The sequence below is a fragment of the Opisthocomus hoazin genome, chromosome 4 (genome assembly GCF_030867145.1).
Source record: "Opisthocomus hoazin isolate bOpiHoa1 chromosome 4, bOpiHoa1.hap1, whole genome shotgun sequence".
Classification (NCBI taxonomy): domain Eukaryota; kingdom Metazoa; phylum Chordata; class Aves; order Opisthocomiformes; family Opisthocomidae; genus Opisthocomus; species Opisthocomus hoazin.
Genome location: NC_134417.1, coordinates 86,271,317 through 86,289,751, shown reverse-complemented (window position 1 = coordinate 86,289,751; position 18,435 = coordinate 86,271,317). Strand labels below are relative to the sequence as shown.

Below are 18,435 nucleotides of genomic sequence, written 5' to 3'. Positions count from 1 at the left end.
CATGAAAACAAGCTGGGGATCTCTGTACCAATGTTATGGTCTATTTGCAGCTGAATAATTCACTCGCGGATAATAGGGAGTTGACTGCATTCCAGGTAGCTGTCCAGAGGTGATGTGTGTCTCAAATCCCTGATGAATCTTACCAAATTACCATGTTTTCTAAGAACTAAATGTCAAAGCACATATATGGGCATTTAGTGTCTAAGTAATGTCAAGATGTGTTGAGGTCCCCACTGTTTCCCCCAGGATGGAGTTGGTTCAAAACAAATAAAATGTCCGATTATACCTTTGGGAAAATATGTTCCTGTTGGTGTTACAGGAACACATTGGTAAGTCTTTTCTCAAAGGCAACAGTTTTCAGCTGTGCTGTTGCAAATTCCCTGAGCATGTAAATTTGCTTAGTCCGGCATCTCACTGGGAGGGATAAGTGAATGGCCATGCTTGCAAAGAGATAAGGTGCAGAACATGGGGAGAGGAGAATGTCACCATGTGATGACAGTGTTGGCAGTAACCCACAAAAAATCAAGTAAGGGTTCAAATAAAAAAAATTAATGTTCCAAGGACAAATCATTCTAAAATTCAGTAGTTTCTGTCATATTTCTTTTTTCCTCAGAATATCTGAGATAACATCATTTTCCTTTTTTCAGACTCTTCTCTCCCATTTGGGTTAACAAAGATGGCTTAAGTACCCTCATGCAGTCAGAGCTAGCAAATATTAACTTTTTAACAGCAGCTGCTCTGTCATTATCTAATTTCTGGAAGAATTAGGGATCCTCAGAAGTAATCTTTAAATTTATTTAACAGTGTATTTACTTTATCTGACTCTCCAATGTCTTCTCTTTACTAGAAGAAGCAATCACTGCAGTTGTAAATACGTGGGCAAAGTTCTAGCGTGGTACGAGTGAAGACTTTTCAGAATAGACATGTAGTATGGCTTGATAACAAAATTCTCAAAATTGGTCCACTTAGGCAGAAAAAAAGAGTTGTTTGCTGTAACTCTCTTTTTTTCTGTGTTGTACTATCAAATGCCATTATGGAATATATTTACTGTCACTAAAGCTCTGTTCCTGACTTCCACAATATAACACTCCACCTTTTCATTTGGGTTATCACCAATCCCATTCTTCTTGAATATTGTAAGTTAATAGCAAAGCAAGTACTACACATGATCTCTCCCTCAGCAATTATCTCCTTTTCTTGGCACTCATTAGACTGCATCTGTGGTCCAGTTTTGGACCCTCAGTACAAGACTGACACAAACTGGAGCAAGTTCAGCAGAAAGCCACCAAGATGGTCAGGGGCTAGAACACTTACCCCTTGCAGAGAGGCTGGGGCAGGTGGACTTATTCAGCCTGGAGAAGAGATGGGGTTGGGAGGACTGATAGCAGCTTTCCAATTTCTTGGGGAGGTTATCAGGAAGATGGAGCCAAGCTCTTCACGGTGAGGTATGGCAGGAGGATGAGAGGCAAGGGGCATAAGTTGAAATAAAGGAAGTTCAGATGGAATATAAGCAAAATCTTTTTGCCTGTGAGAAGAGTTAACCAGCAGAACAGGTTGCCTAGTGAGGCTGTGTGGTCCCCATCCCTGGAGGATTTCAAGACATGACTTGACAAAGCCCTGAGCAACCTGGTCTGACATCAGAGCTGACCCTGCTTGAGCAGGAGGTTGGGCTAGAGACCTGCTGAGGTCCTCCCAGCCTGAATGATCCGCTGATCTCAAGCATTTGGGTTGGGTTCCTCCTCAGTGTTTCTACTGAAAAGCACTAGCTTTCTTGCTTGGGTGAGAGAAAATGCAAATCACATTCCCCTGATGCTCAGTTCAACCTCCTGGCCCAGTGAAGGGAAGAAGACATGGGTCTCATGAAGAAACACTGCTGTGGACGTGGGTCTGATGGGATGTAAGGGATGGGGAGAATTCCGAGGGAAAGTGTAGTGTGAGGTGGCCTGATCTTAGAGAGCAGTCTTGAAATTAGGCTGGAGACAAGCCTGAGCACAGGCTTGTGGGATCAGGCTGTCAGGAAGAAGACAAGACCCTTGCAAAAGGGTCTGATGGAGAAGGAAAAGCTGTTTGTTATATTTTGAAAACATTAATTCTTTTATTGAAGAGAATAAAAAGTAACCTTAAATTAAGGAGAGGAAGTGAAATCCTGATACTCTTAGAACTGACTTTTTGTACAACAGCTGTTGTATTTGTCTGTGGTCTTACATCCTTAAAATATTTTTATTTAAGAATACTGAATAAATTAAAGTCTGTGCTGTGCAGCCAGCTAATACTGTGTGAAATTAATTCTTTCCTTCTATTCAGAGGGACTGTTCCCAGACTTGTTTGGCTAGTGAGGAGAGCCAGCATCAAATGCATTGAATGGGTTTTATTTGATAAAATAAATTCTCCCACTCTCTTATCATCATAGCTTTAAATAAAGTATTGTGAATAGGATGTAAGCATTGTAGCCTGTGTTCCCTTTGAGATAAAGAAAGTCAGCTCGGAGTACTGAAACCCACAAAGAATAGAATATCTCTAAGGCTTTTTTTTCATATATCTCATTCTGTGATGGATGTGAGAAAAGCACATTTCCTCAAAATCTTCTATAAAATGTTGTTGGATGAAGATGCCATGTTGGTCTCGTCATAGTACCTGAGATATGGAGAATATCTCTAGATCAGATACTGAAAGAAACCTGTCTCAGCTCCCAGAGTTTTCCTCCTGGTATGCACCTTGGATACAAATGGACAGATTTCAGAAAAACCTCTCCTTGTACAGGAGCTTCACTTGAGATCTTGCTGTTAAGATGCAGCTGATTCTGGGCTGTTACTTTTTATCTATATCAAAAGTAACTCTGCTGACAAAGGAGGTACACTGGGACTAAACCAATGAATGCAAAAGTCATGAATTCCGATAACTTTCCTCTGATAAAATACTTGACATGATGAAGAAACATTTTCATGTTTTATTGAAGTTCCTGGGCCAGATCTTTGGCCTTAAATACAGAATAACCACCAGCAAGCTTTCTAACTACTTAAATCATACTACTTTCTTGGGTCCCAGGGTGATTGGCTGTCCTTCCACATCATTCAAAGAAAGTAAAAAATGTGGAAGAAATTTCAGATCATCTTTCTGCATTCACCATTTCACTTCCTAATCATAAAAAGGTTGATTCCTTGTTTGGTGGGAGTATTTGTTGCAACTCTAGTGACTTTCCATTAAAATGACATGGAGAACAGCTATCAAGAAGAAAAGCTCAATAGTTGTTTGAAAGTTAGATGAGAAAGAGTCCAGTGGCGTTAATGTATTCGAGGGAGTAATGTGGTAATATCGCTTGTAGCTGTCTTAAATGTCCCAAAGCTGAAGGACAGTTTCATTGACCATTTGCAATGGAATCACATGGCCACAGCTTGGGGTACAAATCTGCAGCACGACTTAGTCTCGCTCTTAGAGATCCAAGAGCAAGTCTTAGCTGTTCCATCAGCCAAACAGAAGTGTTTCAGACATGCAAAATATCAGCCAGAGTCACGATCGGCAGAACCCAAAGTCTTTGGGGACATAAGGGATTTGGAATCATCTTAGGAAGCGACACAACAGTTGTTTGTTAAAAAGACAGTTTAGTCCATAACAAAAAAGGACACTCAGTTCAGAACGTTGTGATCCTATGGGTCAGGATAATTTAGGCTGAAAGGGACCTCAGGAGATCTCTAGCCCAAACTCCTCCTCAGAGCAGGGTGAGCTCTGAGATCAGACCAGGTTGCTCAGGGCTTTATTCAGGCGGCTTTTGGAAACCTCCATGGGTGGACTCTGGTCATAAAACTTTCAGAGATAAACCACTCACTACCTCTTTTCTTGAAGTGTGAAATAAGTCCAAAAAAGAGAGAACCAGAAGTGGCAGATCAAGAATTTCTCTCTCAAAATGGGATTTTATTTGCCTCAACATCACTAATGTTATGATTTTGCAGAGTTTTGCAAAATGCTGTCCTATTTCTCGTGAAATCTCTGGATTATGAGGATGGGGGCATAGTTCATGGCAGTAGTGGAAACACAGTAATGTACAATTGCTGTACAAATGCTGGCCAAATAGACCCTGGTTGATGCTTAATAATAAAAAAAGCAACTCAACAACTGGATACTGTCAAAGGTGAAACTAAGCATTTTGCCAGTAGTCTCAACTTTAAACAAAGCTGTTTTAATCAAGGCAACTGCTACGGTTATGCCGATAAAAGTAAGGAGACAAGCCCATTAACTGCATTATGACAAAGCTGAGGGGAAAATATACAAAAAATCCGTATTGCCAGAGTTCAGGATGCGGTAAGTAATTCTGTTGGTGTATAAAGTAATGCAGGAGGCAAATGGGACTACTAACTGTGAAGTAGATAACAAATATTTTGTGCTCATACATAATTAAAACACCTGAGGGTAAAATACTGAGATGCAACAGGAACCGCCTGATAAAACATCAAAATTGCAGTAAAGAAAGCCAGAGATGGGAGTTTAAGGAACATAATGAAGAACTTCCTGCTCAAGATGCAGCGTGTATGGGGTGTAAGCAGTTCCCAAGTAAAGACAAAGGAGAAAATAATCAAGACCTGCAATTGAGGGGCAACATTTTTGTAGAACAAAAGCTCCCAGAGGTGATCCTCAGGGGCATGAGCATCATCTGCTGTTGGCAGTTCCCACAGGTGTCTTGGAGTCTCGCTTCCACATTGCCATTGCTTTCAAGATACATGCTTAACATCTTAGGTGAGAAATTTTATAGTTGAGTATCTTTCAACAGCTGGGTGGCTTAAGGAAAAATATAGTCTGAGCAACACTATGGGATTGCACGTTTTTTGCCATTTCTAGTCAACAGCCATTGCCTGTGAAATGAAGATGCTACAAGCTGTGAAGCACCAGAGTTCAAGGTGTTCTGGATGGGCATAACAAAAGGACACATGGAAGGGTCTGCAGTTCCTCCACTGAAAAATAAAGCAGAGAGTTTCTGCTTTAGCCATTGGCTTGGTTAAACCATGAATAACAAGAAGAGTTTCTGCTTTTTCTCCTTGGTTTCCCTTCTCAGTTATTGAGCAAATCACTTTCTTCTCAAGAGTTTCTTCTCTCCTTTTGAGTGGGCAACATCTCAGAATCACAGAATCACAGAATAACAGGGGTTGGAAGGGACCTCTGTGGGTCATCTAGTCCAACCCCCCTGCCGAAGCAGGGTCACCTACAGTAGGCTGCACAGGATCTTGTCCAGACGGGTCTTGAATATCTCCAGAGAAGGAGACTCCACAACCTCCCTGGGCAGCCTGTTCCAGTGCTCCGTCACCCTCAGAGGGAAGAAGTTCTTCCTCATGTTCATCTGAAGCAGTCCTGTTCATGCCAAGTGAAATCAGTGGGCACCTGACTCTCCTGGAGATGGCCGTAATTACTTCTGGTGAATCAGGGAGAGAAAAAAAGAGACAGATCTCTGGAAGGATTTTTTTTTTTTTTCACGTGTGCGGGCTGAGGTGTAAACCTTTGGGAAGGGTGGCAAGGCTGTGTGCCTGGGAAGCTGCACCAAGGTGAGGAGGGGCCGCGTTCCCGCAAGGGCAGCAGGAGAGGATCACCTTCCAGCCACCTGTGGGGGACTGGAGCTCACAGCGGTGGAAGACCTCAAAGAGAAAGCGAGGACGCTGCCGGACCGGAGCGAAGGGCAGGGCCGGGGTTCGGCTGCGGGGCAGACGCGGCCTGCGCCCTCCCCTGTGCATCCCCCACGGTGGGGCCGAGCTCCGGCACCCCCCTGCCCGCTCCCTGCGGGGCAGACGCGGCCTGCGCCCTCCCCTGTGCATCCCCCACGGTGGGGCCGAGCTCCGGCACCCCCCTGCCCGCTCCCTGCGGAGGGCTTCGCCCCGGATCCCCAAACCCCGGCGCTGGAAGCCGCCCCCTCCTCCTCCCGGCAGCGCCGGGGGATGCGGGGCCGGGGCGCAGCCGTGGAAACGCGGCGTGCGATCCCCCCCCCCCCCCGGCAGCGTTATTGCCGCTCCCACCCCGCCCGCAGCCGCCGTGGCCTGGCTGGGGCCGCGCCGGCTCTAGCCGGTGAACAGTTAACGCTGGGGGAGGCGGCTCCTCTGCTCCCCCCCCCCCCCCCCCGGTTCGCGTTTGTAAAAAGCGTGTGCACCCCCCCGGGAGAGCAGCCAGCCGGGCACAGCCCGGAGAGGAGCGGGCGGTCGCCCCTCCGCCCTTCCCAGCTCCTTCTTTGTGTTTATCGTGTCCCCCCCTCCCACCTCCTGCATCTGCAACTGGTCTCCCGGGGCCGCCTCGGCTCGGCGGGACCGCCCGGGCCCGGGGCGGCGGCCGGGCATGGCCGGGGCGGGGGGCGTGTGTGCGGCTCCCTCCCGCCCAGCCCACCCCGCCGGCTCCCGCAGGGCAAAAGCCGAACCCGGGTGGTGACGGAGGCGGGCTGCCCCCCGCCGCTCCTGCCTCCCCTCCCCTGTGATTTGGGGTCTTTTGTTTTTATTGCCTTTTTGTTTTTGGGCAAAAGGAAAAATATATATTGAAAGGGTGGGGAAGGGGAAAAAAAAAAAAAGAGGCTAGTAGGCACCCTCCCCCTCTGCTGCTCGTAGTCCCCTCCACTCCACACCACACCAAAAAGAGCCACCGCAAGTGCACGCCGGTTCTTCGCTAAAGTCATCCAGCCGCTGGATTAAGTAACTCCCGGAGAACGGCACGCGCACGCACGCACACGGCCAAAATGAAGGAAAAGGCAATGTTTCAAACGGCTAAAATGCAAGGAAACATGATGGTAAGTGGCTGCTGCTGGCGCCTCCGGTGACTGTAAGTAAGTGGCGGGGCTCCTTGCTCGGCTCGGTGGTACCCAGACCCCGCTCAGCGCCCGCACGGCCGGTGCGGAGCCCCCCGTCGCTGGGAGGGGGGGGGGAGCCGGGCGAGGCTGCATCGTTGCCGAGTGTCTGGTGTCGTGTGTGTGCCCCCCACCTCCGAAGAGGGTCGCTGGTGATGCGGGGGCTCCTGGGGCGTCCCCCGTTCCGAGGGGGGCTGGGGGCGGCGGGGCCGGGGCGGGCTCCGGGCACCGCGCTCCGGCACGGCCAACTTCGCCAAGTTGATGACCGCGATGTGTGTGTGAGCTGCGGGGGGGGGTGCTTGGGGGGCTGGGGGTTACCTTGCCTTTCCTCCCGCAGCACTAGTGGCAACATTTGTCTTGATGCCATTTATTTTATTTTTGTTTAACCCTACTCGGGATGCCTTTTAAATCATGTCGTCCGTGTCCCCCCCTCCCCCCCCCCCCCCCCCCATTAAGGGGGAAAATAAAAAAGCCAGCTGCTCTCCCGGAAGAAGTGCTGGTTGCCATCTTGTGCTGATGGAGATTTATTTGCGTGTTGTGCCCGCTGGCTCGACCCGCCGGGGCGTGCGGGGACCCGTCTGCGGGCCGCTCCGGGCGGCAGCTCGCTGGGGCGGGGGGGGGGCGGCTCTGCTCTACACCGCAGGGTGGGCGAGCGTGACGGCTTCGGGGCGCTTTGCTGGAAAAACGACTTAGTTCAAATAACCTGAAGCTTGCAAAGGGTACCTGTTGGGCTCCGGTCCCCTCCCGCCTTTCAAGCAAGGCACTCCAGTGCATTTTGCCTCCCCTGCGAGGGGAAATGCTGATATGTGATACGGAGGTAGCGTGAGTTGCTCTCATGCCTGGTGTTGACGTGTTCAACAAGCGGCCAAAGTATTCTCCATCCTGTAATTAAGTTCCGTAGTAAAATGCTTCGCTGGCTTTTTAAGGAAATGCCTCCTTTCCCAACTCCAGTAATATTGCTTTCTCCAGCAGTAGTTTTTAAGAGGAAGGTGCAGTGCTATGTGACCTGTGAATTCAACTAAGGGAACTGAACAGGAACTTAGGCAAACATTTTTCCAGGAGAGCTGCACAGCCTGTGTGATTGCATTGTGCTCCTTTCATTATGCCTTTTAAATGCTTGGCAAATATCTGGTGCTGGAACTTTTTTAACATGGGGACATTTAGATTATTATTTGCTTAAGCTACTGATCCTAGAGGTTGTTATAGTCTTTGATTAGGATGTTCTCTATCAATAAGAAAAAATAATTATCCACCTGAGATGACACTGGTCGATTAAAGTACAGGATTAACTTAATTTACATACACAATGCCACAGAGTTAATAAAAACCTCTCTCACGTTTTCCTTGCTGGTCTATGAAGTCAGGGAATGATGAGCGGGCAGGGATTCCCCCACTGCCACTCAGCAAAGGGCTAGAGCTGCTGCTGGGATTTTTGGTTGGCGCTTCTCAGCGTGGCAAAATGGATCCGCGTTTCCACACCTCAGCGAGATGAGCAAAGGCTGGAGTGATCAGTCTGCACACAAAGCTGTGTAGCAGGGGCTGTCCACAGTTCAGATCCTTCTGCCAGAGACCACGGTTTTTGCCTCCGATTCAAATGGCAGCAGGATCCGTCCCCCCAGGCTGCTGTCACAGTTCCTACTGCCACTCCAGGCAGCCTCCTTGGTCCTGAACATGCTTTTCCTTTGACGAACTCATTTTTGAGATGCTGTCAATGAAATTTCAAGACAAGGAAACTGTTGCACTGACACAGATGATTTCTTTAATTAAGGTCTGTGTTTTTATGGGCCACCTAAAAACCACACAGCTGGTTTCTGTGTTAATCTGGTCTGTGGCTGCAACTGGATCTGCAGTTTATTTAAGCAAGAATTAAAGTCAGGTGCATATTTGAGCTTTATGGTCTTTGGACAGATTTTATATTTCTTCAAGATAATAATTAGTGGACCTAATCCTGAAATCTCAGATATGCTTTCGATGGAAGTTCTTGCGAGTTAAGACTGTTACTTTCTTTACCCTTTTCCTTAAGCTGTTGTTTAAAAAACTAGTATTTTTACTTATTTATCACTTTTGTTACAATTAAAATCAGAATCGTGAACTAGTCATGTCAAAACCTAATGCTATGAGTGTCTTCTCTCGCATACCAGGAAGTCATTGCGAATACGGGGTTGGGTGTGTGTGGAGTCCCAGGGGGTGCATTACAGTGTGCACTGCATTAATTCCCTAGCAGAATTTGAAAAGGCATTGAAAATTCAAAGCCCACCATGGTTTTCTTTTTGTTTGTTTGTTTTCTGGCAGTTTTGCTGTTGCTTAGAATCCTGACAAGCTTCTAACTATGTATTGGTTTTCCTCTCTTTAAAAATCTTTCTGAAATTGAGCTATTTCATTCTTAAAATGAGGTGACAGCAAGTGATAATACTGGCACACTGGTCCCTGGCCGTGCAGTGGGCCGTTTTTAAGTGCAGTGATAGCTCCTGGAGTCACTACACCTGTGAATTCTTTATTACCTAATTAGACCAGCAAAAATGAAGCCAGTCTTGTGACACTGAGATAAATGTTTTTATCCCTGCAACAATATTTCACTGGGGCTTTGTTTTGGCTTTTTTAAACAACAACATTTACCTGGAAAGGTGCCTATTCTTATTTTACTGCTCTATTTCTCATTCATTGTTTGAGTCCAGGGAACGTAACTTGCAGAAGTAGTTCAAGCTCTTATCATGGGATTTCTCTTAGTTCTACATAAATACTCTAGGGAGTGATTAATATACAATGGTTTCTTCAAGTAAGAACTGACATACCGCATGAGTTTTCCACAGTCTTTTGCAAGTTAATATGCAATAGGGTGTGGAGGTAAATGTTTATCACTTTTGGAGATAAATGTGATGCACTGACATTTGATCCTAGCCCTAAGTGCAGCTATATAATTTATTTCATTAAAATATTCCTGTCTTTTCCCCTTACGCATTCAGTTGTCGAGTCAAGGACAGTAATACCAACTACACTTGTTTTATTCTGCTCCTGACTGTGTCTTCTCAGTGACTGATCTATCACGTACACAGGCTTTTTTTTTTTTAAAATGAATTTGCAAGCAATTACATTCAAAAAGAGCTGTTTTGAAGAGAATCTCCAGAACAGTGCCAGATTCTTCTCTTATGTACACTCGTGCAAATCCTGAGAACCCAATTTGATGGAGGTACAGCTGCAACAAAGATAAAAAGGAGCTACTACCTTCAGATGCAGACAATTAGATGAGTGGAAACAATGGGCTTAGTGAGAGTGCACAGGATTATTGAAGACAAAATTTAATGTGCTGTACGTGAGCATGTGGTTATTTTGGCACATTTAGTTGTCAGTGAAAGGAGTGAGCGCTCTGCTGTAGCTAGCTTTCTCTGTCAGAAGGATGTTGCTGTGAAACTCTTGTTCTGAATTTCAGTCTAGCCAGCAGCTGTTCTAATGTTTGGAAACTACCAAGAGAAACTGTGATGGATGTGTCACTTTCCTGCTTTACTCTGATGAAATTATGAATGGGGCAAAGGAGGCAGTTCTGGTTCATTGAGAGGACTTGTAAAAGAGTCTGGAGATCAGGATGTTTAGTTTGACCATTTAAATCCCAGCTCTGATAGCTGCAGTTTGGATGTACTTATAAAAAACAAATAAAAATAAGCCCACTGGCAAGTGTTATCCCCTAGGAACTCTGCTGGTATCTCTGAGGCCTCAGAAGACCTCAAGGGTACAAATGGCAGGAAGACTAAGCTACTCTGTTTTCCTTGGAGTGCTCTTCCTCTTCCTGGAGACACACTGGTGCAGCCAAATAGAAAGTCCAGCTTTGCTCCTGCCTATTTTGTATTTCTGGTACCTCTCATGAGCAGTAAATTCATTTTAAAAAACAGAAGACATTGAAGTTCCATTGTAATTTCCCTTATTTGCCATATTTTACCTACAGGTTTATAGCTTGCAGTGATCTATCATGTTGCACTGAAACATGGTGTAATACTTCTCAGCCAAGAGTGCAGCTGTCCTACCACAAGGTAAAGAAGCTGCACAGAGATTAATTTTTCTTGAAACTCCTACACTGAAATAGATGGTGGAGTTTCTGATCCAGTGCAGACTCCCTGCTACTTTGTTCGTCCCTCTGTCTCAGATTCCACTTGATTTAGAAGCCAAATGCAATCCAGATTTTGTGTGCTATTCATTAGATGTCTACTGCCTTGTCTGAAACACAGGGACCTCCAGACCTGAAAGCGGGGGATCTATGGTAGCGGTTCCCAGATGAGCTATCGTGGCTCCAACTGAAGTTTAAAGCCAGACAGAAATTCAATTGCCAAGCTACAGCAGGAATTGCAGCAGCAAATCTTTGGGTCTGCTGCTGCTTAGTGAGAGGCAAGTTGTGTTTTGAGGACTGTTAACAGTCTGGTATCCTTTCTGGGTCAGGCATAAAGGGGACAAGCGTTTGCCTTTGTTAGGATAGTATTTGCAGTAGGAGGTACAATCCACAGAAGGTACTGGAATTGCTGCATTGTAGCCCAGTTGAAAAGCCACAAGATGTACTGGGCCTGTTCGAATGTCATGTTGCTAATGATGGAAATTAAGAGTCTTTGAGTCTTTGCACGTTTAAGGTGGGATGGTAGAGCGCTCCACAAGGAAATAGCCAGTAGGATCTCAGCATTGTCCACTTAATGTAGACTGTCTCTTTAGATACATCCCTGCTTCGGGGATAGAAGTGCAGAATCCGCTCACGCTGTGTTGGAAAATGATAAGGGATCTGATGAAATTCAAGTCCCATGAGAAATACGTGGGGCCAGGCTGCCTCAGAATGACTTTGGCAGTCACGTGAAGTAGTCCACATTGCTAGCTCACTATTTAGCAATGTGAGAATGAAGGGGAGTTGTGATCGAACTTTATTTCTCATAATTGCAAAGGTTCAAAATCTGAACTCTGATGTTGGTTCTCCCACCTGCATCTCTCTCTTCAGTGTTACCCAGCAGCTCCTCTGCTTTCTCTTCCTTGCAATGAAAAAGGAACACTTTTGTGTTCATTTCTCCCTCTCTTCTCTGAGTCGTCTGACTGCTCACAGGATAGCCTATCCCCTCCCCTTTCTTTCTGAATCTCATCACTGCTTTCCCAAACAGTAAGAGAGGAGAAATTGGAGGGACTGTTGGGATTTTACAGCTACCCCCTCAACTGTTGCTCAGTAAAGCCCCGAGCAGCAAGAGAGGCCACAGAGCTGTCTGTCTGGGCAGTCGGGAAGACGGCATTGCGATGATCCACATTTGAGGGGTCACTTTTGTTCACTAGTGAAATCTGGATTCGCTTCATCATTCTGAAGATAAATACCTAAAATGTATGGTTTGGAAAGGTTGATGGCCTGAGACTTCATTTGATGAGGCCAGTGCCCCTCTCTGCACTGTGAAATGGGTCTTTCAACTATTGGAAGATACTTTGTAGCATGTTCTCTTGCATCTAGTGTCACTCCTGTGCATCTCGGAGGTCACATTTTTTAGCACAGCTTTGTACTCGCTTAGTACTGGTCTGACTATGTAAAGGGGAAGGCAGTAGAGAATCGCACCTAAGCACACTTCAGGTTAGTACAAAACCTCTAGTAGCAACAGGCTCTTTAATGTAGCTGACAAAGGCAAAACAAGATTTAAAGCTGGATGTTGGAGTCAGAGCGTTTTGGACTAGAAGATAAAGTGCCCAGTTTTTACGTTGAAGGGGATGAGCTACTGGAGCAGTCTCTATGGGAGCATCTAGTTTCTCTGGCTCTTGAAGTTCTTCATTAGAACAAAATGGGAATAGGATTCTTCTGACTAAATGTTGGCTTCTTCATTGTAGACATTTACATCTAAGTTAGTCAGCCTGGGCTCTCTTTCTAATTTAGTCAGTAGAGTCTGGGACATGATTCATCCCATCTTCATGTAGATGTGTAAAACAGGCCAGAGGACCTGCACTCTTAAATGCCATTTTCTGTCTATTGACTTAAGGAAATACGGGGTACTAGCTGAACTACAAACATCTACCCTACAGATATCTAAGTCTTGAGTCTGTTTCTTAACTGTAGTCATAGATATTCCAGAGCATCTCAAATGACGCTAAATGCCCAATTAAGCCTCTGCCATTACATGAGACAAGTACTACTCCGCACATCTTTCCAGGGTTTGTCAACTTCATCTGCAGCGGGATGTGAGGCTACATGAGCTGCATGTTTGGAGCATTACTCTTTCCAGGTCCCAGCATGCTTGTGGAGGATCAGGTTGGGTCTTCCAGCACCATAGTCTAGCTATAGCTGGAGATGAGCTCCATCTCAGCCAGATGCCATCTTTCTGCAGCTTGGTGCATGGTTTTCATGTATACAGAGCTGCCCTAGAACATTATAATGTACCTCTGGCTTTAAAATGACTTAGTCCAAATGGTTAAATGTCATCACAAATGCAATACGTGCATTTATTCTTCTAGGTCTGTGTGTTTGCATGTGTGTTGTCTGTACAGTGTTGTACTAAACAGTGAGATTAACAGGCAAAGCCCATTTATTAAATTGTTTTATGTACTGTAAATCTTGTGTAATCCACTAATGCATAATGCTGTCACTTAGGAAGCTTGCCATTCCTTCCCAATGGAGCATCACATTTAGCAGGTTCTCATAGTGTTCACTTTGAAAAGGCTTCATTTGAGAATAAAATCTTAAAAATAAATGTGATTTACAGAATAAATCTAAACCATTAGAGCCCAAATGCTCACAATACATGGCTGTGTCCTAGCTGTAGCATGCATTCTGTGCATTTTCTACCCTTTCAAGGACATTGTAGCAAGCAAAGTTTGCGTTTGCAGTGTCCTCGTTGCCCTTGAAGTGGATTATCAAGGTTATGTTAAAATTCTGCTTTTGCAAAGACTGGCTTTGTACATCTGTGGTGGTATTGGTAAGGTCCTGGAACTTCCTGGAGCACCTGTGTTGTAACGTTTATGCTGTGCACTGGGAAGAAGAGCGAGTCTTGCAGGTGATTTCCAGGCACAGAATGTTCCCTATGGGATCTCTATGTCCAGAGATATCCTCTTCATTACAATAGAAGTAAAGTGTGGGAACAGGAGCAGTGGAATAGCCTGTGGTGTTTTGACCATGGGGTAGAATTATTGCACGTGCAGCTGAACCGGAGTTCAACCCTTGATTGTAAATATGTGTTTCCCAATCTGTAGGCTTACAAGGCACAATAGAATTGCAAATTCAGTGCACGTCCAGCAACAAATACATTATTTTGTTTGTGATAAGGCCTCTTTCACAGTGTGACTGAATATTTATTGATTTTATTGCCAACTATGAAGTATTTCCACCATCTCATCCCTAATTACTATGGAATAATGACTTTAGAGGTTACCCTGAGATGTACCCAAATGTGCAGTCAAAGCAAGTATGAGAAAACTGACCATTCAAGACAGTGGGATTAGCTGCAGTGGTGAATGCTGAATGCCCAGATGAAGCACTGGACGGTAGGCAGAGTGTTCAGTGCTGTGCAAAATCCCTTTCAGGTTACAGGGAATACTGGCCAGAAGATTTTATCAACTCAGGCATGTGTAGAGACAGTCAGAGTTGGCGTGAATTCCAGTCACACATTAGATGGCCTCATTCTGTAGTCATTATTCAGCACTTACTCAAGCAAAACTTTTGCTGAACTTAGCGGATTTACTACTCCTGCTGAAATGAGTAAGAAATTTTTCTGAGGCTCAGGTGCCTGCAGATCTCTCAACACAAAACCCACCACTTTCAGTGTCACTAAGGACTTTCAGTATTTTTTTAAAAATAGCCAACACTGAAATATACTGGAATGGACCAAAAAAAAAAAAAAAAAGAAAAGGTGAAGGACAGGGTAAGAAAGCAAGCAGAAGAAAAACAGAGTGAGATGGCTATACCAGAGGATGCTGCAGGTTAAGAAAAGCACTCTGGAGTTTTTACTTCATCTCGTTTTGTAAGTTGTCCCATGGAGAACCCTATCAGCTCCTCCATCATATGTTTCACAAAGCATGCTGCATGCCCACACTTTTGCTTATGTTTGTTTTCACTGATGATGATAAACTGGAAAACATGCTGGAAATGAAACATTTTTATTTGTTTATCACTTGGGACTGAAGTTATTAAAAACAGGGAGAAAAATGGAAATGATAGCTTGGCATGTTTTCTGTAAATACCAAGTAGTTCTTCTGCAGTGTATGATATAACCAAAGTAACTTAGAAATAAGCTTGTATTGCTCTTTTCTTGTGCCTAATTATGAGGATGTGAAAAATATGCTCATATTAATGCCTTCTCAGCTGGCTGTGAGGGGGCTGAAAGTACCTCTTATGAAGATCCAGTTTGTAAAGCGAATGATTGTAATGCAGGAGTATTGCTATTCATGAGCTCTGAGTTTGACTCTGTTAAAAAAAGGGATCTATGGTCCACATGAAGGATATGTAAAATGCTGTGGGTAGAGCAGTAATTCAGAAATTAATTGTAGGTCATATCAGTATGACGGAACCTTTCTTGATCTCACTATTTGAGAGTTTTTCTTAGTGAAGGGAAGTTCATGCTATATTCCCTGTTGCTTTTATGTTATTCTCTGTGCATTTTATTTCATTTGCATTAGCCATGTATGTTTACATTTATAATTTAAAACATTGTTAAGGAAGTTACTATTCAGTTGGAGTTTGACATTCTTGTAGGGATCAAAATCTATGAAAGATTCCAGAAATTTTAAAAACAGAATTTACTGATCTGCTTTTTTGTTCCAGTATCTTGGGTTTTACAGATACACCTTGTTTTTCATAAAGTGAGCATCTCTCATCATTTTCTTTTCCAGATTTTAACAGAACTGCGGTCTTGGTAGGGAAAGGAGGCTGCTGGTAATATCGAAGGGCAACAAATAAATAAAACCTGTATGTATGCAATAGCAATTAAAGCAAAAATCACGCACTCTAGAGGCGTGCTCCTTGTTATGTTCCCTGTTCAGCAGTGTACTTAAGCACCTGTTTAACATTAATGGTAAGCATATGCTTAAATGTTTCTGCTGACTTGGGAGTTAGGAGGAGTCTGCCTTGCACACACAATAGTTGAACAGCCCGTTTTCCATCTGTGTGTGAGCCCAGAGTGTGGTGCTAGCTGAGCATTTTCCAGGTTAATTAGATTGGCATAACAAGATCCCTAGCGGACTCTGTGTAGTCATCAGCTCTTCTGCACTCTCAGGCTATCAGGAGCTCTGCTTGAAGTAGTGTATCTTTTGCTAGTAACTGAAACGGAATATTGCACTGTATTTCACCAGCGTGTTCAAATGGAAACAGGATTGAATGGATTGTGAGTACACCATAAATATCAATTTGGCTCCATATTGCTCGCATGAATATGGTGCATCCTTCAAATGCACAGTGTCTACCAAGGACTATTTATTCTATAGAGCTACCAATAATGGCTGCGCTTTCATGAATTATGCATGTATTTGTCCCTAAACCTCACCTGACCGTGGTTTGGAGTGTTTAATATTTGAAGCTGTCTGTAAGTCTAAATTGTAGATATTTTTCATAAAATATAATGTCCTTACAGGTTTCTTTGCAACATTAGTCAGTCAATCATGCCTGTATCTACAATAAAAAAAAACCAACCAACCTGGAATCAAAAGAATTCTAATTCACTACAGGAAAAAAAAAAAAGAGCTTGATGCTCTGAAGTCTTGCAAGAAAAGGCAAAATTGCATGAAGTCAAAGGTGTTCTATCCATCTATTCACTAAAGCAAGAGAAATGAGATGGAGTCCCATTGTAGAAATAAGGGGGTTATTATTTACCAGATGAAGAAAGGAAAATGACCCCACACTATGCCTAGAAGCAACTTGCCAAAGTGTAAAGATGTAGCAGTGAGAATCGTATTAGCCATTCAGGCCTTTTGATGGGTTAAAATGGGGAGAGAAAGCACATGCTTTTAGGGAGAGATTAAATAGATGAGGAGGAGTATGATCATTTTAGCTGAATTCAGTGGCACAAAATTTAGCTTTCCAGTATTTTCAGGGAAAGACTGCCTTGGTTTCCTCTGAAGAGTCACTGTTTTCCCTGTTTATACAGTTCTATCACATTTGAATCTCTGGTTTCTAGAGAGTTCCGTAGCATTTAATTCTGACATTCAGGTTTGTTGGGGTTTTTTTTAACATAACCTCTTAAGTTTTTAAGGAGTTATATCCTTATGAAGCATTGCATGTTAACAGTGGCATCACAGAAAACATTGAGACAGAGTGGGCTAATCCGCAGAATGGTGACAAATGGCTGTAGTGCTATCCTGAGCTCTTGGCTTCCTGCAATATTAAAGAAGACATGTTATGAATAGATGCGACTAAAGAAAGGCAGCACAATGGAATGATCGGACGGCTTTGGGCAATTTGCATTTGGGTATGGGGAAGCTTTCAATCTTCAGTCACAGTTTGAATCTATCCTAAATTGATATTTATTGATGGTTGCTAACGTCCATTGCCTGCTTGCTAATTGTTGTGTGCTGTAGGAAGAAGAGAGCCCCAGCTGCATGAGTAATTGCTGTGAACCAGCTTGTGACCACACTGCTCAGACACTCTCCGGAGGGGACTGATGGAGTCCATGTTACACATCACTTGGCAAGACCCCCCCTCCCCACCCCAGTCCCCAAGTGGCCTCATTGTGACTGGAATTAAATTAATTGTGTCTGTGTTTTCAGCTCAAAGGGCAAGATTCAGTCCTTCTGAATGATGTTTTTGTTCTTTGACATGCAAGCATGTGTGTTTCATGCAGGAGTTGAAAGTGTAAGGCCTTGCTGAGACAAGGCTGGAGGAGAGTCGCGAGAGGAGGAGATGCGGCCTAAGTGTGCACTGTCTCTGTGGGGCAGGCTCTGGAGCGGACTCTCTTTGTGACCTGTGCCTTTTGCAGGGAGTTAGCAGCACTGCTTGGAAAGCAGCTTAGATGGAAATTGCCATGTATGAAGCATGGATGCTCAAGTCTCGGTTCCTGGAATGAGATAAAGAGCGAGCTAAATTTGTGGTCAGGACACACGCAGTCTCCGCGTATGGGTAGAGTCCATATGTCAAAGAATGCTGCAGTGAATTGATGCACAGGCATATCAAGAACTTGGAACACATAGGAAATGTTGGGTTGGAGGATACAGAGTCTAGTTCTTGGCTGTCTGAAGCAATCGTAGAGTAGTGTCTTTGTCATTGGTGTAAGTAGGAGAAGTTGTGCTTGAGGCTAGTGGAGTCCATTGGATTACATAAGCTGAGCCCAGTAAACACATCTCCTATGTGAAAAGTGAATTCAATTATTTCTCTTATGCCTTGTAAATGTGTCAGACTGGCACATCCACTCTGCTAGATTCAGTATCTTGTGTTTTCTACTTCAGGAGTTTCTCATAGTAAGCCACTTTTCCTCTCACATAACTAAACATGTAGGGAGTTGTAACAGAAATATTAAGATTGTTATGAGTGAAATACAGATGCAAATGTGTTTGTGTAAACACTGGAAAAAATAGCGAAATAAGTGTGAGAAGAATGTCATGTGCTGATAATGAAGATTACTGTTCCCAGCAATAAAACTGAGGAATGTGCTGTGCTGTCAAGCCCAGGAGGCTGGGGATGTACTGAAAGTCACAGTACAGGCTTCTCTCAAGCA

At 44.3% G+C, this 18,435-nt stretch overlaps 1 protein-coding gene across 2 annotated transcripts in view; it reads left to right on the top strand.

Annotated features, from left to right (window-relative positions):
- Positions 1–18,435, top strand: part of DPP6 (dipeptidyl peptidase like 6) — a 587,128-nt gene that overhangs the window by 55,220 nt on the left and 513,473 nt on the right. Inside the window, exon 1 of one of the 2 annotated variants that reach the window (XM_075419779.1) lies at positions 6,400–6,748. The exons of the other annotated variant lie outside the window; for it this stretch is intronic. Within the exon in view, the coding sequence (XP_075275894.1) occupies positions 6,698–6,748 (51 nt within the window). The 5' untranslated portion in view covers positions 6,400–6,697. Of the gene's footprint in view, positions 1–6,399; positions 6,749–18,435 lie in introns of those variants that run through there. 2 annotated transcript variants of the gene reach the window in all.